This window comes from Oenanthe melanoleuca, chromosome 2 (genome assembly GCF_029582105.1).
Source record: "Oenanthe melanoleuca isolate GR-GAL-2019-014 chromosome 2, OMel1.0, whole genome shotgun sequence".
NCBI lineage: Eukaryota > Metazoa > Chordata > Aves > Passeriformes > Muscicapidae > Oenanthe > Oenanthe melanoleuca.
Genome location: NC_079335.1, coordinates 73,278,432 through 73,301,794, shown reverse-complemented (window position 1 = coordinate 73,301,794; position 23,363 = coordinate 73,278,432). Strand labels below are relative to the sequence as shown.

Below are 23,363 nucleotides of genomic sequence, written 5' to 3'. Positions count from 1 at the left end.
TTCTCTATCTTGGCCACGTGTCCCTTATCACAAACATTCCCAAAAGTCTATCTACGTTCTAACAGTCTAATTTGCACTCTATTTATTTTTGCGGCTTGCATTTCTTCTCTCAATGTTGGTAAATTGTTCCAAGCAGCTAAATCCAGCTCCTGAGACACCTGGGTCTCATTCGAGGGTCTTTGGGGACCCTGCCAGGGGGGTCTTAAACCTTCCAGGGAAGCCAGAGGAATACTCTGGACTCCCACAGCTTTTTAGGTGAGTGGGGCTTGATGCTCAATGTCCATGGGCAGGACATGCACAGGTTTTAATGCTCCTTGTGCTGGAAGCACATCAATTCTGAGGTCTAAAATCTGTTGAATAAACTGTTGTCATCAAAGCTGATGATGCAAAAGACTGAAGAAATGATGGCTAAAAAAGGAGGGGGTGAGATGATTTATTCAAGCTCGGGGGGTGACACACACAGCAGTACAGCTGCAGTCTCCAGGTTTGACAGGCCTTATCTCTGCCTGTCCTGGTGTCATGGAGCATTTTCCTAGTACAGGTGAGAGCATTTCACTTTCATTTCTTTCAGGCTACTGGCTTGAATCCTTGACACCGGTAAAGGCCGCCAAGAAGTACGTTTGGATGAGAATCACTGAGCATAATTTGGTTTAAAAAAGCAAGCAAGGGACATGCAGAATTCTTCATATCAGTTCAGCTAGATTATAAATATTAGAAATTTAATTAGTCACATTTTTCAAACTTGTCTGTGAGGAAAGCCTGACATTTGTTTTGACTCAGAGACGTGTTGACTGAAATCAGAACACCATGGGGGCCATTTCAGAAACATCTAGCTTAGTAAGTCTTGCTATTTCTGACAAAACATACACATTTGTATGTGAGAACAAGTTCCAAACCCCCTCTAAAGCTGAGAAAGACTGACCTCTCTTTAATTTCTGATGATTTTCTCCAGAGTAAAACTGCCAGGATTTCATATTAGGAGTTAAAGAGCAGATTTAAAGAAACTAAGACACAGAAAAAAAGTTACTGGTGTTTAAATTTTAAAAATTACTTTTTTACATCTTATCTATTTCATCCTTTCTTTCACTGCATGTATCTTCCACAGAAGTCTTTCATAAGCCAGGAAAATCAACAGTTTTAAGACACAGTAGCAAAGCTGACAAAGTTCCGCTCAAGTTCTTACAGAGAAATCTAGAAACAAAGGGAGTGGGATTTTTTTCCCTCTCTCACTCCTATCCCTCTTGCCAGTCTCTCTGTAAACTCCTTCCTGCCTACCTAAGGTCTGTGAGGCTGCTGTAATTCGTCATTATTGTGCCTGTACTCTGGTGAAGCAGCCAGGAGTTCAGGGAGGAGGAAGGATTTCCACAGAGTGAAGTCAAGTGTGCTCTGTGTTTCAGCAGGTGATTGATTTCTGTGCAAATGATGCCAAGAACGCAGAAGTGCTGTGTTCTCTGTGTTATTCAGACCTTGGGGTCTTCACTAAGAGTACTGTCCAAGGAAAGGGGATGGTATTTTTTCTGAAAGCTTAGTCAGGCTGTAATCTGAAGAACTATTTTATTATTAAAATTATGCATAGGTGTTAGATGTCTCTCCTAGTGGCTGCTTCTAATTGTGATTTCAGGCAGAAGCTTTGCTCTTTGCAAGACTCACTGCAGATCAGAGCAAGCATGTAGCAGCTTAAGGAGCCAAAGTCTCGCCAGCTGAGACTCCAGGTCATATTAAACTCTTGGCTTTGGTGCTGTCTGGCACAAATTCAGCAGAGACTTTTGGATCCAGGAAATCGTGAATTACAAGTTGTGTCTGCACTACAAAAAAAAGCCACCCTTAACTTGACTGATGTGATTCGAGCTGTTGTCCAATAATTTTATGTGCTGGGGTGGTTTAGCACTCCCATTCCATGATAAAAGTAAATATCTTTTGAAAATTTACTTGATTTCATCTCAGACACAATTTCAGAAGCTGTCAGTTGACTTTCTTTTCTGTTGCCTTCTCTTTTGTAAATTTGATCTTACTTTGCAGAAATCTCAGTTTTAGGAATTACTTCAAACTTTTACTATGAAAGATGTACTGGTTTAAAATCAGTCATGGCTTTGTTGTCTATCTGAGGTTTTCCTAGGAATACAATTGCTTCCCAAGTGTTCATTTGTGAACCAAGTCAAGCTTTAATAGCAGTACTGGTAGAAATTCAGCAGACCCCAGAGCTGAGTCCTGTCCTCTATTACTTTGGTATCAATGGGAAAGTTAGCTTGCTTACCACAGGGAGTCTGAAGGAGCACCAGTAAAGAGGGAAAGCTGATCACCTGCTGCACAGGTAACCCTTTGCATGGAGATTTGATACTATTGCAGGTTTAACTCATTGCTGCACCAAGCAGTGTTCAAGTGGAGGGGGTTGTCACTCTGTCTGAGAAGTGTTTGCAGTTCAGTAGTGGGATATGTGCAGTTTTTGCACTCTAGTTCAATAAAGGCACACACAGTTGATTTCTTTAATTGTGAGGAGTCCTGCTGGAAGTTACACTTACGGTTATCCATGCTGTGAGGGGGTGAGGGGGTAGTCTTTTAGTATTTCGTATCGAAAAGCATAAGAGATGAGTCCAGCACATCTCTTATCACCAACCCTTGGTTTACTCAAAGCAGCCATGCTTGTTGCAGATGTAATTCCAATGATATGCCAGGAGGATTTGACCCTTCAATTTAATGTCTCATGTGTCTGTGAGTAATTAAAAATAGTGAGTAATGTAAAGTGATGAAGTAGGCATTTAAAGTGGTTGATTAAAGTTGCAATAGTCTCCATGTTGTCCTGTGTTGATAGCATGCTAACAGCCCTTGCAATTTTTTAAAAATGCATTTTTTTAAAAATGCAGGTGTTTGAAGTTAGGTATCTGTGTGACATTTCCACATTCTAGTGACAGAGCAGGGCTGTTACAAACTTCTGTAGTTGTAGGGAAAGTGTTACCAAAATGTTTCTTCTTCCTCTGTGATGCAAGTTTTTTTTAAACAGTAACATGAGCTTTCAAGCCAGGTGTGGTGCTGACTTTTGGCTTGTTAAGTGCCTGGAGGTGGCAATAAAAGGTTTAGGCGATGCAGCAACCATCTGTCTCTCAAAGCAGGAGCTGCTCCCTTGCAGAGGGAGAGGCTGCCTAGTGAGAGAGACATCTGTCATGTCAACAGCATTTTGCCTGGCTGTGGTGTATCCCCACTCCCATCCATGCATCTTCCTCCCCACCTCAGCACACCAAAAATACTGTTGTGTTTGCTAGTCTTGAGAAAAACATCAACTTTTGAGCCAGCAACAGCAAGCTTGGGTGGGGTAAAAGGACTAAAAGTAGTTTTGGTGTTAAAAAGAAAAAAAGATGCTTGTGGCAAGCATCAGCCTTGAGTTACATAAAGTGAAAAGTGAAAGCTTTTCCTTTTGATTTCTGTGTGTGCGTCTGTGTCCGTCCTGTTGTGTGGGAGTTGGATTGGCAGGGACTGACAGTGAGCTGGCCTTGGCAGACAGTGGAGTGGCCATCAACCTGAGTCCCTCAGAAATGAAGTACTAGCCCATGGGAAACACCTAGTTAGGTTATGGTGAGAAGAATGGGATTCTGGGATTTTTTATGTAAATGAGGTGGTTCCATATAACGTTATTTCCCAGTTCTAGTGGATGATTGGATGGTTACATTTTACATATAAGGTAATGTTCTGAGTTCTTGTTGTTCACTACCCTAGACCCTAGGTTATATATTGCTGTGATTCCCCCACTTCAGAGTCTTCTGAGATCACCCTATACAGCGCACGGTTTTTGTCCTTTATTATTTTGTCATTATTAAAGTTTGTTTTGGGGCATCTCATTTGTTCCCATTCCTGTTTCTTTTGCCTCATCCCCCAGCTGGTCTGGTCTCGGATGTCATCAGCCACCTGCAAAGAAAGAGGCAAGGAAGGGGCAGCTTTGCCAGGCTGATTCCTGACACTTGAATGCCATACAGTGGGCACTTGCTGGAAACTGTGTTGGCAATACCAGCATGACAATATTGATTCCCTCATTGAAAGCATTCATGCTGCTGCCTCACTGAAATACAGAGGTTTTACTTGTGGTGGCAAAATCCAAATGAAATATTGCTGAAGAAGATGAGTTTGTTCACATCCTTTGACAGAGAAGTTTTCTCCCTTTGGTGTCACCACTAGCACGCTGCGTTTTTTTCTTTAATAAAGAGACTGAAAGGAAAAGGTTATACCAGATAGTTAAAATGAACTTTTGAGTCTGGGCTTTCCTGAAGGTACTTTTTATAAAAGGTTAAAATTTGGAGGTGTAATTTATTTGTTAAGTTGAATTTATTCATCAAGTTAAAATAAAGGGGAGTAATTTGTTTGCCAGGTTGAATCAAAGGCATGATTAAAGCCAGTTAATAAATACCAAGAAAGTCCTCTGATTGACAGTTTCCCAGCACTTGATCTTGCTTGGTCATTTCTGTCAGCTGAAGAACTTCAGATCTTTATGAGAACCACTGACTGTATCTGTGAGGTCCCACCTCCTGAACTTGGAAAATACTGAACACAGTGCTCCAGCTCTGCTAATGACTATGGAGGAGGGTCAGCTGATGGGTTAAAGTGGATGATGATAATTCACACTGATGAATTAAATGGTGTGTTTACATGTGGTGGCATTTCCATATGGGGGTTGCCCATGTTTTGCCAGGCAGCAATTAGCGCTGTCTTGAGCAGCTTTGCATGGCTCAGTCTGGGTCATCTCAGACCATGGTGAAAACACAGGTGACTTGGGGGGTTCTCAGAGGGGATAAGAACATTCTTGAGGCTCCCTGTGGCAGAACCATACTGATCAGTATTCACAGGTTTCCATTACTGAATGTCTGTGGGGTTGTCTGCCTTCTGAATGGAAAACAATGCTGAAAGAACTTCAGGCAAAGTAAGGGAAACTTACTTCAGATAAGCAGGGGTGGGGGGGTGTCAGGGATCGGGTCTGTTTACAGAAGAGAATATTTCTACTGTTCAGGATAGCAATAACTAGAAACTCTTTTAAATACAGCTTATTTAAGATTTGAGGTACCACTGGCAAACTTTCCTCCCTATCCATAGCAGATAATTGTCAATACGCTAAAAATGGAATATTTTCTGTCCTTCTGATTTTGTTTTTTATAAAATCCACGTGGCTTGTATTTGTATATCTTCAACATTTGGGATCCTCTACAGGGACTTTAAATTCAGTTGCTGAAGAAACAAAATAGGCAAGCTTTATAGCTGTTGACCTGTTAGCTGCCTGGCCTTCTTTCTGTTGTTTCTGCCTACACAGCAATAGCCTACAAATGAAGTGGAAAGAGACAGTTTATTAGATTAAATGGCTGTAAATGCTCGGTCTATGGAAATGATATTTTGTAATTAACCTGTGATTTCCATTCTGTAGGTATTTTTATATGCTCAGAACTGCTAATATCTTTTAAGACATTGTGTAGCCAGTTGTTAGGCTTTGTGCATTTCAGATTCATACAATCTGCCTTTATTTCCCCTGACATCTCTAACCATTGCTATTAAAATTGTTGTTTTGAACCTGCTCATTTCAGATGCCAGACCAGTTTGATCAGACAGTGGTGCTCAACCAGCTGCGCTATTCTGGGATGTTGGAGACGGTCAGGATTCGGAGGGCTGGTTTCCCAGTCCGGAGGCCCTTCCAAGACTTTTATAAAAGGTAAACACACTGACTTGTGGACTCAAGTGTAAGTCAATATTCCCATGTTGAGGAATAAAAGTAAAAATAATCATATGGCAGAAATAGAACTTACTCTCTTAAATGAAGCAATAAATACTTTTTGGTTGCCAGGTATAAAGTCCTGATGAGAAACTTAACACTCCCCGAAGATTTAAATGAGAAATGTGCCGTCTTACTTCGTCTGTATGACAGCACCAGCACTGAATGGCAGCTTGGGAAAAATAAGGTAAAATAACCTGATTGTGCATGTTGTGGTGCTGGTGCATATAGAGAGCTGAGGGAACAGGATTTAGACTGCACAGCTGTAGAGATCTAGTTCTAATGGTAATTACTTCTGGCCTTTAAAGAAGCTGAGCATGCCTGTTGGTGCTCTTGAAACTCTTAAAGCAATAATTAATGGTTGTGCTGAGGAATTTGCTGTCTAAGGCACATAGAAACTGACTGGTGATTTCAGTCACAGAGAAAGTCCACCTGAATTTTCTGTCCCTGCTCGCAAGTGGTAGCACTGCTGAGGATCAGAACTTAAGATGTGATATTTGGATTTTTCATTTTTAGAAGTATGGAAGTATGGGGTAACACTTTTGTTCTGCAGGGAGCCCCACTCAGACTAGTAAACCAACCTAACCAATACTTCTTCAGTGGCAAAAATCAGGGGGAAGAATTTTAGCCAGTGTTCACATGGCAGAGTTGAGCTCCAAGTGTGTTTGCCATCCTAGTCTGAGAGTATTTTCCAGAGGTACATTAGACTTTAATATGTGTTCTACCAGACAACCTGAACTTTGCCCACATTTTTTTTCTTTAAAGAAAAAAAATCAAATTATTTTAGAATAAATTAAAGAATCAAATTTTAATTTGAGAAATAAACAATCCAGGTGTTTTTACATGCTCATTTTGCAAGTTTGATTGTAGACAAGAGCTTGTGATTTGTGCTCTTGGATTTCAGCAAATTATGTGAAAGCATTGCAGTCTTGGGAGAGGATTTCATCATTTCAGGATTTGAGATCTCCTAAACATTAAAAACTTTTTTAAAACGCTTTTTAGTAACCATAAGGTAGCAAATATATTTTGTAAAAAAAGATTTACTTCTGTAAGAAATGCTCTTCACTTCCCCCTTTTCTCCCCACGATTGGATGATTTGGAAGAGTTTCTTCTCTTCCTCTGTATGCTTAAGGACTCTTAGATTTGCATTGGGAAAGTTGTTTTAATCATTTTACAGTTACTGTAAGAAAGAAGAAAGAACCAGAAATATTCTGATGGCAATTGATGTCATCTTCCATCCCATTTTTGTAGCCAATGGCTTACAAATAGCACAGTGGTAGCATTTGGCTGCAGAGCTGGGCTGTGCATCCCATTCTATTTCAAATGTAGCATACTAACAGTATTTAGCATATAAGGATATTAACTCTGGAGAGTGCTTTGGCATCTTAGGGACACATGTTTATCAGAAATTGTTTTTATCAGCTCATCAGGACCTTGGCAGGAGCCAGAGCTCTGTCTTAACTTCCCTTACTGTGACCTGGGCTCATCCTCCCCCAGGAGCTGCCTGCACATTTGTGAGACTGCATAAACAGGAGAAGAGCACAAGAGGACACTGCTTTCAGACTGAGCATGGGATGAGGCACTATCCTGCCCCTACATTATTTTAAAGGGATAATAATGGCATTGCAGTGATTTGGCTTCAGTGTGATTTTTTTCCTTGTCTTTTACATCTCATGCTGCAATGCAGCTGTTCAGGAAAAGGCATTAGTCTGAGCTTGACATCTTTTTACCATCCATTTTTGTTTCAGAAGTAGCTGAATGCTTTTCTGAAGAATTTTGTTGTGTTTTTGGAAGTCTGTGTGTAGAGCAAAGAAAGATTGCCCACTGAGTGAAAGAAAATACTTTTCCCATGAGGAAAAACTTCATATAGAAAGAGCTGGCCAGTGCAGCTCTGACTTTGGGGCTTCAAGACTTTCTGTGGGATTTTTTCTCTTCCTGTTTCTTGGGTTATTTGTGCTAGAAAGTCCCTTTCTAGCTTTGCTCAAAGCTCACACCTGCACCTCTCCTTGAGAGTGCTGCTTTGGCTTTGACGATGGGCTCTTTTTCACATAAACACAGAGGAAAAACCAGCTTCTTTTGCATGTGAACACCCCCAAAAGTCCATTGGGTTGTTTGGGGTCTTTATGTTGTTTTTTGGTTTTTTTTTCACATCAAGAGAAAACACCCAGCCCTTCAAAGATGCATTCCTGCTTTCTGATGTCTTTGCAGCCCTCCTCCCTTAGCAGAGCCCACCATGTCCATGAGCTTTCCCCATCCCCACGTTGTGGTGAGCCTGGCTCTCATCCCACATAATCAAAGTGTCACTGAACTGGCTATTTCCAGCTACCCATGTGTTAGGCAGCAGCATGCCAGGCTGTTGTCACCTATAGCTGACACCAGCATACATGACCTTTAAAAAAGAAAAGTTGAGAAGAGGTGGAAAAAGCGCTGACAGCAGATAGCTCACCACTATTGTGAGTGTGTGGTAAAGAGCGGATGTCAAGGCAGGTGGGAGAGGGGAGCTGCCTCCCCCATGCCCCTGCTTGGCAGGTTTACTTATTTAAAGCAAAATAGGCTGTGTTAGCTCAGTTCATGTCAGTGCCATGTGCTAAAGTGCAGGTGAATGATCCAGGTTAGTGCTTGGAAGAGAGCCTGGGAAGCATTTTGTCTGTGGGATGGTGGCTGCCCCCATGGCTCTCTCCTGTAGCAGTTAAGTCGATGTGAGCATGAAGGCACTGTCATTTCTGCCTACTTCTGCAGTCCTGTAGCAATGTCTTTGGAAGCAGCAAGCCTTGTGGAGCCTGATGTGCCTGTGAAAAAGTAAATTATCAGGGTGGTATTTCTGCTGCTCTGATTAGAAAGTTCATACTAAGTCCTGCAGCTTCTTTGGTCTGTGTTATTCTGGTGGGAAAGGCTTTTTAATAAATCCAGTAATTACATTACTTTTGGAACAACCCTGCTCCTAATTCAAAGTTACAATAGAGAAATCTGACCCTTCTCACGGAAATCCAAAGTTAAAGGATCATCTGCAGGTGTTTTCTTTTAAGAGAAGTACGTTTTGTTTTTTCTGCTGAGGAAAGAGTACATTTTTCTCTGAATTCAAAGCTGGGTCTTGCTGCTTGGACTGAGCTGGCTTCCCTTAAATATGATGCTCACCAAAATTTGTTAAGCCAGAAGTTTTCTCACATAGGTGTTTCTCCGGGAGTCCTTAGAACACAAGCTGGAGAAGCAGCGAGAGGTGGAAGTCACCAAGGCAGCAATGATCATCCGAGCACACATCCTGGGGTATGCAGCACGGTAAGTGACTATGTGAGGATATTAATAGTAAGGATTTTAGATAAATGAATGAGTTGTCAAGAAGTTAAATCCTCCTGACACAATTCTTAACTTTTCATGGGGGCCAGGCATTCGAGTCCTGTAAGTGTCTTTTGAAAACAGCAGCTGAAAATACCCATGAATAACGCAAAGTTTGAATTGTTTTAATATAATGAATAGGACAATACAGAAATTTGGAGGTCAGCCAGTATCCATCTGATTGTATCATGGCATTAGAGCCATGGTAGGAACTCTAGTTGCATGGCACCTAGAGGGGTGGCCCCAAGTCACCAGCTGAGATCCTGATTTATGTTTGCTTCTTCATGGTAAGAAAACAGAAGGAAAATAAAACTAATCCATTTGGTTCTTGGAGAACCAAGACATTACGTTACTGATTAACGTTTGACTTGTTTACCTGGCTTCATGCATTTTTTGTTAGGTGGAATTGTTTATCCCATCTGTTTATTTCTCTGCTTTTTCTACAATCAGTTTAGGGCAGTTTAAGGAAGCTTGTTTGCATAATGAGGTAATCTCTTTTCATGTGCTTATTAGTCTTATTCTTACACGCTGACCAGTATGTTAGTTAAAAACAATATCCCTTTTTAATGCCAGCTATCCTGCTGTACATGGTCTTTCTTTTCAGAGATGTGGGATGACTATATATATTCTTTCTCTGCATGTGTGCACACACAGAACTGTCTTTTTAGCATCTCCTTGGCATAAGAACATGTAAGACGTGCATTTCCTTAAAGAAAACACACATGGTGCTGTCAAGAAATGAGAGACTCCTGCTTCTCAAAGGGAGAAGAATGTGTACAGTGGGGGAACTATCACAAAGCTAGAACTATCATGGGCTCACTATTATTGCAGGTCACCATGGCAAGATCCTTCACAACTGTTTCATTACAAAATTGCTTCTTTTTTTCCTCGCCCCAGAAAGAGGTATAGAAAGGTTCTCTACTATGTGGTTGTGATACAGAAGAACTACAGAGCATTCAGTGGAAGGAAGAAGTTCCTGTGCCTGAAGAAAGCAGCCACAGTCCTCCAGAAGCAGCGGCGAGGCCAGCTCGCTCGGCGTCTTTACAGGGAGCGGCTGGAGGAGAAGCGGAGACAAGAGGAGGAAAGAAGGAAAGAGGAGGAAGAAAGGTGCAGTCTCTGGTTACATCACTCTGTTGGTCTGAAAGCCTTTATTTCAGGCTATTCTTGAACAAGTGATTTTGGAAACCTTTGCTGCTTTTGCTATAAGATGTATCTGGCTATCATGGTAGCCTCATGTTCACAGACATATTCGTTGTGATCTTATTTTTGGCTGTCTTTTCCCGGTGGCAGATGATCTCTGTAAGCTGAGCTGTTGCTGTAGCAAAGGAATGTGATGAGCTTATGTTGAGCTTGATTGACTGACTTTTTTTCTTCACTCACTTTTAGGGAAAGACAAAGGCAAGAAGCAGAGCGTCTTGCCCAGCAGGTAAATGATATTCTTAATGCTTTCAGCCACTCTGTTTATTTGAGTATCTCAACCCAGCAATTAAAAAAATAAAAGGTACCTGTAGCATTAGAACTAAACTAATTACAGGAGCTGGCAGATAAAGCCAAAGGAAACTCAATATAGTTTGCATGGAAATTTCCTTCACCTGATGCTTCATTTAATTTCTGGCAAAGATTGAATTTTCTGCACATACTTGGACTTCCTATGCTCAGCTATATCTGAGCAAATGTAATCATGCTTTAATTATTTTCTTTTTCTCTCCTTTTCATTTCTTGCTGATAGGAAGATAGGGCTCCTTTAAATGAATTAGCATGGTGGAGTATAGAGCTTTAGAAATAAATTTTAAAAAAGAAGTTTGCATTTAGGGGCCTAACTTGATTTTATTTTGTTTCATTTTATTATTATGCAGGCTGAAGAAGAGAGAAAGAAGCAGGAACTGGCTGCCATTCAGAAAGCTCAGAAGGAGGCAGAGCTGAAGCAGGAGGTGGAGAAGCAGAAAGAAAGCAGGCAGGTGGAAGAGATCCTGCGTCTGGAGAAAGAAATCGAAGACCTGCAGCGTGTGAAGAAGCAGCAGGAGCTGTCCTTGACAGAGGCGTCGTTACAGAGGCTGCAGCAGCGCCGAGATGAGGAGCTCCGGCGGCTCGAGGATGAGGCATGTCGAGCAGCCCAGGAGTTCCTGGAATCTCTGAACTTCGATGAGATTGACGAGTGCGTCCGAAACATTGAGAGGTCTCTGTCTGTGGGCAGTGGGTATCCTGCTGAGCTGGCTGAACAGACTGGAAATGCCTGCAGTGAAAAGCCCAATTTTAACTTCAGCCAGCCATATCCTGAGGAAGAGGTAGATGAGGGCTTTGAAGCAGATGATGATGCATTTAAGGATTCGCCCAACCCGAGTGAGCATGGCCATTCTGATCAAAGGACCAGTGGCATCAGAACAAGCGATGATTCCTCAGAAGAGGATCCTTATATGAACGATACCGTGGTGCCAACAGTTCCTGCTGCCGGCGACGCCATGGTCGTGCCTCCTGCCCCTGACACGGTGAGCCTCCACAACTCTTCCAGCGGAGAATCCACGTACTGCATGCCAGAAAATGTGTCCTGCAGAGCCCCAAATCCTGTGGAGCTTATTTCTCCAGATGGAGACTACGATTACGACCAGGACGATTACGAAGATGGTGCTATCACTTCTGGCAGCAGCGTGACCTTCTCTAACTCGCACAGCAGCCAGTGGTCCCCGGACTACCGCTGCTCAGTGGGGACGTACAACAGCTCCGGAGCGTACCGGTTCAGCTCTGAGGGAGCTCAGTCTTCTGTGAGTAGCACTGCTTTTGTTATCTAATCATTGATAGGTGCTTTCTGATTTTTCTTTTCCCTGCTGTGCAGCAATAGCTGTTCTTAGAAAACATTGTGTAGCTTGATTTGCTCAGAGCGCCTGTGGAAATAGCGGTCTGTTGCCATCTAGATGCCACTGGGGTGAGTGCATTAGAGTCAGAGGCAGCTCAGATGCTGTTTGCAGTCCTGGGCTTTTGCACAGATATGGTTTTAACTGCTTTAATGCAGTTAAAACAACTGTGTGTTGCTCCTCACTTGCTAGGTGAGGAGCTCAAGTGCATGGCAAAATTCTTCTCTGTGCATATGTTTGGAGTTGGGGCAGCAGATAGCATGTAGGGGAATTGATTTCAGAAAAACCAAATTTAGTTACGTGTGCAAGAATATTGAAGAATAAGATGCTTGCAGAAGTCCCTGATATGCCAGATGTATTTTGAGATTATTTGGAGAGTAAAGTTTACGCAATGGAAAATGTTTAAATTGTTGAGGCAGATATAGATTCTGCAGAGAAATTTTTCAGTGCTATTCACTGAGTATACTGTGGGGTTTCCTTCTACAAATATTTTTGAGAGGATATGATTTCCTCTACCACTCACCCAATGTTTCTGTGAGACTGATTGGGAAAGTGAAAAGGTGTTTCAGGAACACTGACTTGTTTATAAGGAAAACTTTAAAGATATAGTACCTTACTACATTTGAGGCAGTGATAACAAGTCCAAGAGCCATCGTGGGTGTTGGAATAAGTCAACAGTTCTTGCCTGAGAAAAAACACTTTCAGTGTCTCTGTTGAGGATGCCTTCCTGCTGCACGACTCTGGGTGTGAGTCAGATACAGAACAGAAATTCTGACTTTCTGGGGTGAGGGAAAGCCAGTACCACAGATTGTGCAATGTTTCTTTTTCAGTATTTTTTTAAGCTGTTCCCCACAGCACTTCAGTGATAGGGGCAAGTAGCACAAGGTAGCTTACCCTGACCATACTCTTGCAAAGGGATAACTTTCCTGAGCCATCTACAAAGCTTTTACATGGATTTGTTGTGTAATCAAACAGTTCAAGCTGCAGCTTACTACAATGTACTCCTTCCTTTGTTAGCTGTGTGAAAACCAGTGAGGAATCACATCCTTCCAATACATGATAAAAGGCTTTAGCTGGAGTCTTCTAAACCAACTTGATCTAAACTCTTTCCTGAGAGATTATGACCTTTCTTTCCTTTCTTGTGTAGTTTGAAGACAGTGAAGAAGATTTTGACTCCAGGTTTGATACAGATGATGAACTTTCCTACCGGAGGGATTCAGTCTATAGCTGTGTCAGCCTGCCCTACTTTCACAGTTTTCTGTACATGAAAGGTACTGGATGAATCAGAATTTGCTATATAGACAAAATAACCAGAAATATTTCTACTGTATCAACTCCTATAGAGTTAAGCTATTTTCTCATTTTTCAAATGGTGATGGAAAAGTGACTTTATTTAATTTGAGCTGTTCTCACTTTACTTGCAGTGCCTTACATCTAGCAATGTTTTTCCCCTCTGCAAAAAAAGATCAACATTTTTGGCTGCTTCTGTTTCATCTTACATCTTTTCTGGCTTGCAAACAATGAAATATTCGGTATAAATACAGAAAAATAACTCACAAAGTCAAATTGTGACAAATTTTGAGGAAAGCTGATTTCCTGCTTTCAAAACCTTGTAACATATACAGCATTCTACATTGCAGACCAGTTTTACTGACCTTAGTCAAATTTCACTTTGGATCTGGAAGACATGGAGAAGGTTACATGTAAGCAAAGGGGTGTGAGAGACTATAAAAGAATATACACAGGAGTCTTCTGCTTAAAATTCTTGGGTTTATTTTCGGATGGTTGATAGCAAATTGTAATCTAGCTGAATCCTTGTATGATTTCATCACAATAGCATACCTTATGTACCTGGAATAGGAACAGTTGTGAGTGTACACACCACAACATTTGTGTGAAAAATAATGCAGTTGACAGTAGCATGACTTTTACTTTCTGACACACCTAGCAGTCAGTTTTGGTGGCACTGAGCTCACACTGGTGTATTTTGTACTCTGAACACGGCTTTGCCGGGTTTTGTGGATTTGAGTTAAACATGGTTTCCTCCTAATAACCTGGAGAGCGCATAATGCTAAATCTTTTTTAGATTATCACTGAAATATGTTGAAAGCTGCCTTAAAGATCAGATTCTCATGTGCAGCAAGACTTTTCAGTAATTTATTATTATAGATATGTTATGTATATGTACATGTAATTATATGTATGTTAGATATGTTTTTGTAATACAGAGACTTACTAAAATTTATAATTTAAGGGTGTTTAGACTGACGATAATATTGGTGGCCAGAAGGATATGCAAAACTGAGGTTTTGTAGCTTGCAGCAGAGACTCAGTTTAACTGCAATGTTGTTGGTCATAGCATCTGTTTTATGATACAGCTGTTTGTTTTAGCTGCATATAAACCCACATTTGTCTCTCTTGCCAGGTGGCTTAATCAACACATGGAAGCGACGCTGGTGTGTCCTGAAAGATGAGACCTTCCTGTGGTTTCGTTCTAAGCAGGAAGCACTTAAGCAGGGTTGGCTTCACAAAAAGGGGGGTGGATCATCCACGCTTTCCAGAAGGAACTGGAAGAAAAGATGGTTTGTTCTCAGACAGTCCAAGTTGATGTACTTTGAAAATGACAGTGAAGAAAAGCTAAAGGGTGCCATGGATGTCCGAACTGCCAAGTAGGTTTACATGGTTTTATGTTAGCCATGGTTCCTTCTAAGTGGTATTTGGGGCTCAGTCTGGGAGACATTGAGTGCCCTGCCTACAAATTGTGTGAATGCAAGCAGGAAAGTGTGTGTGGTGAAGTTTGTGAAAGCAAGTGTTGTCCTTAGTTGGCTCTCTCTTAAGTCTAGAGAGTGCTCCAGAGCTAAGTCACTGCCAAATACTTCAGAAAAATGCTGCTGTAATGAACCCATTTGTGCTTTCTCCCAGATTAGAGGCCCTGCTTAGTCTGTAATGATTCCCAAGGCAAATTGGGGCATGTTGCCAAGTCTGTAGCTGCAGGCAAACCCAGAATGAAGAGGGTGGAATTTATAGGCCCTGAGTATATTGAAGTTCGCATGGGTCAAAGCTGAATCTTCTGTATGTATTTAGATTTTTTTTTCATGCTTTAAATAATTGTGGTAGTGTAGAAAAGTCTTTAAAATGCATATATTCATTAAAAAAGCAAGATTACTAAACCTAATAACTTATGTCTTGTTAACTGAAGTTCCTTAAGCCTAAGAGTTTTTCGCTTCCTGAAGCATGCAGAAAAAGTTCTCTACTGGATGGTATTTTTCCTTCTAAACAATTTAGGATTACCTACCTAATTTAATAATTAGAGTGTGCTAACATTAGTTGTCTCTTTTCTCTATAAAGTGTACCTAAACTTTCATTCAAAGCAGAGAGAGACAGAAATGGTTAGTAACACTCAATTCTGCTCTGTGCCTTGTAATCTGCAACTATCCAATTTGTTTGTTACTTTAACAGAGAGCTTAAACTAAATTGAAATCTTTGATTAATCTTTTCTTGGCAGTCCTGGCTATAGCCTGATTTCAAGTAGGACAGAAAAGAGTTTCAAAAAGACGTTCTTTGCTGCACGTATCTTTAAAATTATCAGACAAAGGTTACTGAACCGAGTTTGAAATGTAGGTTCAATCAATGACTGTCAGTGTATAAATTAGCTAAAAGAAAGGGTACATGTATTTAAAGAACTGTGTTTCATGAGAAATAAACAATTTTCTAGATAACGTTAATATTTACTGAGTGCAGACATAACCTACAGTGCAACTCACGTATTTCACCACTCTCTGTTAGGGTCCCTGTTCAATTTTAAAAATCTCAGGCTGATTCACTTAAAACACAAGACAGGGAGGTATTATATTGAACAGTTTTACTGAGAGGGAAGGAGTCAGTACAAAATACAGCTTTTTGTATTGATAGCAGATAGATTGTCCTCATGTGTCTGATATGCAGAGCTTGCATATTTTGGTTATAGGACTGACATTTATGAGAATAGTGTAGCTGATAAGGAAATGTAGCCAGCTAAGGAAACAGTAAGCTTCAGAGAAATACAGCAAAACAGCAAAAAGGAAATTAAGTTTATTTATTAACCTACAGGGAAATCTAATGTCATACATTAATTATTGATAAAATCTTCACAGTTGTTTTCATATCAATGCTTAGATGTCCAAACTAAAAATTAGAAATATGTAATTTTTCAGCAGATGAGTGCTCAGCTTTTTCTGGAAGTCATGTTTGGGGTTGTCATTATGCTGACTCACAACCACACAATCACTAAGCCAGGTTTTGTTTGCTTTCAGTTTTCAATCTTCAACATCTTTCTTTTTAGCACTCCAAAAATCACAGCAGTTATGCAGTCAGTTCAGAAATATATCCATTTCTTAACTCAGTTATCTTTGCCTCTCTTGGGCTTTGATATTGTTTTGTTTTTTCTTTAGTTCTTGGTAAAATGTTAACAGAATGGTCATTTTGGTACATTGACATTCTTAGTAGTTTGAATATTTGTACTGTGAAGGCAGAAAACACAGCTATAGTTTGGTGAACTAATACTGGGTCTGATAAATCATGTTATGAGTCTTGCAAATGAACCTGATGAAGACTGGCTGCTGTTGTTTTAAGTATCAGTAGTTTGTGAGCTTCTCAGCAGAACAGAATTTTCTAAATGTTGATAATCTGTAATGCTCAATCTTGGTATTTTCCTTTTTTTTTTTTTTTCAGAGAGATTGTTGATAATACAGGCAAAGAAAATGGTATTGATCTAATAATGAGTGATAGGACCTACCACTTAATTGCTGAATCTCCTGAGGATGCAAGGTATTAAAATGATTGGGCCTATCTTCTTTTCCTCTTCTTTTCCTTTTTAACCTCTATGCCATTCTGACTTTGTCACTAATTTGTTTCACCACTGTCACAAAATATTCAGACTGTGTTAAACACATTGCATTAACACACTTTTTGAAAGGCTTGCTGAGGAAGAGACCTTGTAGCAGACAATTACTGGGAAGAGTCAGATTGCTAGTGAAAGTTTGCCTAGAATTTGGCTGTTTCTCATGTGTTATTAGCAACTTTCTGAAATACAGTTTGTCTGTAGAGAAGCAGTTGTTAGCCACTGATGCTTGACTTGTGGACTACCCTGCTGTGTTTAGCTGCACTAATCAAATCAATATTTGAGATCCTGTATTCTGGCTGAAATGAAGCACTTTGTTCTTAGGGATGAGATCTGTTTATTTAAGCAAAACCTAAAATTTTTTCAGATAAAAGTTGCAATGCAGTCACTGTATTTTGGAGCAAAAGAACATTGATGTAAGAGGAGTGTGTAAGAGAGTGCTTCCCATTCTGCATATTTTAAAAGAGTCTTGCTTTTGTTGCTAAAGGATCCATATCTAACCATGGGGGAGGCAGGTGAGTGAGGAGCAAGTCTGACTTGTCAGATCAGTTGTAGAGCATCTTTAACAAAAATAATCCCCATGCTACAGTTCATGCAAGATAATTATATGCTTGCCTATAAAAATAAAGCATTTAAATAAAGTTAATTTAGTAATCAGAGCTTATTACCCATTGCCTTGCTGTCCCAAGGCCAGAATGCAGGCCTTCGTCAACATCACTTGAGCTACTTTGCTCAGAAACCTCAAAAGTTCTTTTATATTCTGTTCTTTGCAAAGGTAGAATGCCTTCCTATATCACAGGACCCTGAGTACAGATGTAGATGTAGCAATGCAAAATCTGTCCTCATTTTTTTAGGTATCCTTAAAGTTATCCTTGGAATAACTTAGGAGCTTTCTAGCAGTTAGTGTTAAGATTCTTATGGGATGTAAGCATATTTTAAAATGAAGGCTTAGCTGAAGTCTCTTCTAACCAGACTTGTGTGCATGCCCTAGGGACCAATAAGCAATTATCAGCACACAGACTTGTCTGTTGCCATACATCTCCTTCATTTCTTTCTTAAAGATGGAGGAGGAGACACTAAACACTCATGTTGTGTATAGTGCGAATAACAAACCATCCAGATTAAATTACTTTTTACCAGTGTATTTCCTGTTCCTTTTTTCTCACTCATCCCAGAAGACTTAATGAGGAAGATGTGTAGGGATTTGCAGACACGCTTAAGTCAAAGTCTTGTTAATAAAGCATTGTGAAAAGTGAAGTGTGAATCATTGGGCTGTGTTTGGTCCACATCTGCTATTGAAAGAAAATATTTTGTACCTGGGTTAGATCAGGATCTCAGGTTGCTTTTTGTATTTTTGTATTAAGGGGAAAACCAAGAAAACATGGTCTAGGCCCCCAGAAGAGGGGTTACTGTTATTGAAGAAGTAATGCTTCAGTGGGCAGACGTTGCTGAGGATTTGTTCCTTTCAAATCCCTAGCCTTTTTCCCTATTTCTGTGTTCTGGGACTCAGCTGAAAAACAAAGGAGATCCTGAGAAGGAAGAAAGCAAAAATAAAGTCTGCCTTTGTCTTTTGCAAAGTGCCATGATTAATTTCATTTTCATTGTTTACACAAAGATTAAATGAAATCAGGAAAATTCTGAGCAGTTCTTTAAAATTCATCCATAAATTATCACTAGATGTGCATACAGTGCTATGAAGTCTTTTTTTTTTTTTTTTTAATTGAAATAGAAGTTTCACTTTAAATACATTTGCAATTCCTGATCCCAGAAAGGAAAGCTGAATTTAATTTGTGGGAATCTCTTGGTAGGTGAGACTTAGTTTTCTTCTTTCTTTCTTTCCTTCAGTTTAAGCTTTTCTTCAGCTGGTGGTTCTTCCTCTCTAGATGACAGCTTCTCTCCTTTTTTTTGTGGCATTGCCTTACATCCATCAAAGTGTTAAGTACAACCTCTCCATGGGTGTCTCTGAGTCTTAAAAAAAGAATCAGAACTAAATATGTTCTCATCTGCTTTATGGTCTGGCACTCTCAAAATTTGTTTTTCTTCATTGCTTGCACTATTTCTAATAAAAGCATGAGCTGATAAAAAGAATTTAGGATATGGCAGTGATGGTACTGTTTGACAGCCTATACAGTTTTTCTCAAGCTATTTTAGCAGTTCAGTTTCCAGAAATCTACATTTTGGGGGAATCATTCATTGGCTTCTGAATGCTGGAGTTAAGGAGGCACCTCTTCAGTGTCCCAGGCAAAAATTCTGTGGCTAAAAGCAATTGCAGAAAAGATAACTTCATATTAGAGTCCAGTAGTTTGGCAGTAGGTTGAGTGTTTTCTCAACCCCATGGTGGTGGAGGACCTTTCTCTGCAGGAAAGTGAGTTGTCTGTTTTAAAGGCTGGGCTTTTTAGCCCTTTGAAAACTTGGCCCCAGGAGGTTTTCATTAGAATGGCAAATTCATATCTCAAAGAATGGCATTCAGGAACCTGTTGAACAGGCCAAGCTCTGCCCTTAGATTTCAGTGGCATTCCTTAGAGCAGTTGAGCTTTATCGTATGCAAGTGCCAGAAGGATAGAGGTTTCCCAGAAGCAGAAGGTGTGGTTGGAATTAAACCCATCTGCAATTACTGCTCAGGACTAGGGGCTGAAGCACTGGAAACCTTTGCCACTTTTCTTTTGTGGATATATACAGTGCCACTGTAGTGGCACAAATTTGGTCATCCTTCCAGCAGCTGGATCTTTCAGTTCTCCATAGAGAACAAAAACTGTAGAGGTATTTGCTTGGGGGTTTTATTCCCTTTTCCCTTTCAGTTGTGCTTCTACAGAGAACTCAATGGACTTGGGTGGTCTTTGCAGAAGTATCACTGTAAGAAATCACTACCAGTCACACTATCAGTGCAGCACAATTTATAATCTGAAGGTTGGGATTACCATTAAAAGCTTTGTGTGTTGCTAGCAATGTATTTTATTCCAGATGAAACATGTGGAATGTGTTACAAAGACTCTCCAAGCAGATGTTTTAGTTTGTTTACAGAGATCCCACTTAGTGTACAAGTGTACTTGTTGTCAGCAAGAAGGGTATGACACAAGCTTGGATAGGAGACCTGGAGGGGCTTGCTTGCACCCAATGTTACTTGAACTGACATAAAGCCTTGCTGCTTTTATGCCTGTTGACAAAAGGAATCTTAAGCAATTCCAAAAACCTGCAGAACCTGCTAGATCTCTGCAGAACAAAGGTGACAGAAGGCTTGTGCAGAGCCAAAATTTTACTTACACTGCTGCCTTTCTCTCCCCAGCCAGTGGTTCAGTGTACTGAGTCAAGTCCATGCGTCCACAGAGCAGGAGATCCGGGAGATGCATGATGAGCAGGCAAATCCACAGAATGCTGTGGTAAGTCTAAATCTGAGGAACTTTTCAAACCAAATATTTTTAGAAAATAGGGGCACTGTGGTGGCCAGAGCTTCTGAGAGTCACAACCTACTTTGTTTAAATGTGGTGGTAGCTGTAACACTGCCTGGAGCTTCCATATCCTTGGTCCTGTAGCTGTATAAGGAGAGAGTGTGACTTCTGATTTCTCTCCCATCATTCACCTTGATGAAAAATGACTGTTGGTCTTGGGGTTTGTTTTTTTTCTGGTCCAATTCTCTATCACATCACAGTGTATACTTGATTTTGAAATTTTGCAAAGACTGTTAATGAGTAAATTAAAAACCCAAGAGTTAAAATTTTGAGATTTTTCTGATTCTGCATTTATCATTCTGTTCAACATACATGGTAATTAATAGAATCCATTTGAAACCTAGTATCAAGCAAAGGAAAACAAAAATTTATGCTTAATGACTTTAGAAGTTTGTTTTGAGAGGATGCCATTTATATTAGGATAGCAGTTTTCAGTGAAAACTTCAGGTATGTTTGGAAGTACAAGAAAGAGCAGTTTTTGAGCTGCTTCCATCCTAACTACAAATAATTTTTACTGGATCTATTCATCCATCTTAGTTTTCCCCTCAGCAGTTTTAATGAACTGCAGTTTTAAGAGAAACTGATGCCCAAACCTGCAGTTCATTTTGCTGGATCAAAGCTGCTGCTTCTTTCTCCTGTCTCTCAGAAGAGTATTGTGGGTAATGTAATTAGTGAATGTCTTCCTCATTTTCTGGTTGGATATTTGTTTACAGGGTACACTCGATGTTGGACTAATTGATTCTGTCTGTGCTGCTGACAATCCAGATAGGTAAGTCAGAACCATACCTGGTGACTTTCTTTTTCTCCTGTCTTTAGCCAAAATCAGACACTTTATGCTTTAGTCTCTACATTCTACTGGCCAGCCATGTATTAAAATTTTTCATTATCACCTCCCTTTTCATTGCACTAAACATCACATGTTAAAACATGGAATAGGAATGATGGTGCATTTGGGGGGGGCCTTCAGTAACTTCTGTGACACTGCTGCATACCTGAACTCTTCAGCTCCTAAACTGATCCAAACTGGAAGATTAAATATTTCTTTCATTTACACAAGTAATGCTCCTGAAAAAAAGAACAGCTGATTTTTTAGTTCCTTAGTAATCTAGTAGGCAGAAAATTTAATTTTAATTGTTTTTTCTGTTCAGTTTCTCCTTCATGAACGTTGTATGAAAATTATTTCCTCAGAATAAAAATGTCTTTTAACAAAGAAGACAGTGCAGCACAAAAACAACAAAACTATTGGGTTATTCTTAGTTCTTAAACTACTAATGGTGTTTAGGGAAATAAAAAGTAATCTGGGTTCAGACTACTGCTGGTTTATAAGATTACTGGATGTGAGGTGTTATTTCAACTGTAGGGGCTCACTCCAGTTTCTCCTCATTGTGTACATGTGTAAAACATTTTAAAGTTAATGCTTTGTCCTTGTTCCACCAAAACACTGATACCAGAAGTAACAGTGAATTTACAAGCTCAGGTTTCCTAAACAATACTACACAAATGTCCAGAGCTTTCACAATTTTAAATTAGCATTTCTCCTGTACTAGGTTAATGCAATAAGTTTAAGCATTTCTCTTGCAAGCATTATTCACATGGAATTTTTTTAGTCTTGTGGGGGGATTTTATGTTATGTATTGGAGGTTTGCTCCAGATGAAAAAAATAATGGTAAAAGGTTAAAGCAAGCACTGTAGGCTGAGGAACCTGCGTGTCTGATCCAGAGAGCCATCAGCACACTTCTCTTGGGCTAGTTCTTCATGCTTCAGTGAATCCTGGTGTAGGATTGGGTAAAAGCCAGACTCTCATTAAAAATAGATTGTATTCTCTGTGAATTGGGTTGCACTGCATTAAAAATAAAAGAATCCATGTTCACACGCTGCTTTACTATAGACCTTTGTATAATGTAGTTTGTTTTAGCTAATGTAGCTACCTACTGAAGCAGACAATCTAAATAGATCTGACCCTGAAACAGTTCTGATTCACATGCAAAGCTGATTAAAGTTTGCAAGTTTTTCTCACCACAGATTTATTTTAAGATATGACAAGCTGCAATTTAATGTAAATTTTCCCACCATTCACAGCCCTTGCATTTTGGTGTGAATATAACATAACTGAGTCTTTTCAAATGCTTAATATTTTTCTTTATGTAATAACTAAATAATGCATTAGAGGTGGATAGTATTTGTCTGGATAGAAAATGCAAACAATGAGGGGTGAGATAAACAGTATGTATGCTGATTATAAAGGCTGTTTCAATTGTCATTTATTTCCACAGACCCAATTCATTTGTTATCATCACTGCTAATCGTGTTCTTCACTGTAATGCTGACACTCCTGAAGAGATGCATCACTGGATAACCCTGCTGCAGAGGTCAAAGGGGGACACTAGAGTGGAGGGACAGGAATTCATTGTGAGGGGTAAGAACTGAGTGGGGCAGTAAAAAGTAAATAGCATGTTATGCTTTGAAGAGATTGTTCCTACAATACAATGTGGGTAATATGCCAACATGATTAGTGTTGCAGCCTCATCTTTGTGTGGCAGACTTTACTCACAAATTAATACAGCTGAAATTATATTCTTGCTGTGCCATGTAAGAAAACTGTAATGATGAAAAAGGTGTTTTTGTAAGTGGACAATATAATTCTTCTAGTGAAAAATCAAAATTGAAAGGTTTTCACAATAATTTTATCTTTATAATTTCAGTGTTTGAGAATTTTACTCAATGTTGTTTCATATGTGAGCTTATCAATTCACACAATGTTGTTGTTGTTGTTGAAAGTGTACAACTAACTTTCAGCAACCTACTTTTGTCCAACTCTGTTTAAGAAAAAGAAGGGGATTCAAATTGTGTCCTTAACAGGGTGGCTACACAAGGAAGTAAAGAACAACCCAAAGATGTCCTCATTAAAACTGAAGAAGCGTTGGTTTGTTTTGACGCACAATTCTTTGGACTACTACAAGAGTTCGGAGAAAAACGCTTTGAAATTGGGTACACTGGTCCTGAACAGCCTCTGCTCAGTGGTCCCACCTGATGAAAAAATCTTCAAAGAGACAGGTAATTGTTTACTCTTGTTCAAGTATGCCTTCTGTCCTTCTAGCTAGTAATGCAAGAAACAA

The 23,363-nt window shown here is 39.8% G+C and overlaps 1 protein-coding gene across 1 annotated transcript in view; it reads left to right on the top strand.

Annotated features, from left to right (window-relative positions):
- Window positions 1-23,363, top strand: part of MYO10 (myosin X) — a 161,165-nt gene that overhangs the window by 126,165 nt on the left and 11,637 nt on the right. The window contains exons 20-32 of the mRNA XM_056484179.1: window positions 5,556-5,680; window positions 5,813-5,927; window positions 8,910-9,016; window positions 9,971-10,180; window positions 10,460-10,499; window positions 10,930-11,832; window positions 13,070-13,193; window positions 14,348-14,591; window positions 16,633-16,728; window positions 20,085-20,178; window positions 20,961-21,016; window positions 22,521-22,663; window positions 23,107-23,301. Coding sequence (XP_056340154.1) covers window positions 5,556-5,680; window positions 5,813-5,927; window positions 8,910-9,016; window positions 9,971-10,180; window positions 10,460-10,499; window positions 10,930-11,832; window positions 13,070-13,193; window positions 14,348-14,591; window positions 16,633-16,728; window positions 20,085-20,178; window positions 20,961-21,016; window positions 22,521-22,663; window positions 23,107-23,301 — 2,452 coding nt within the window. The remainder of the gene's footprint in view (window positions 1-5,555; window positions 5,681-5,812; window positions 5,928-8,909; window positions 9,017-9,970; window positions 10,181-10,459; window positions 10,500-10,929; window positions 11,833-13,069; window positions 13,194-14,347; window positions 14,592-16,632; window positions 16,729-20,084; window positions 20,179-20,960; window positions 21,017-22,520; window positions 22,664-23,106; window positions 23,302-23,363) is intronic.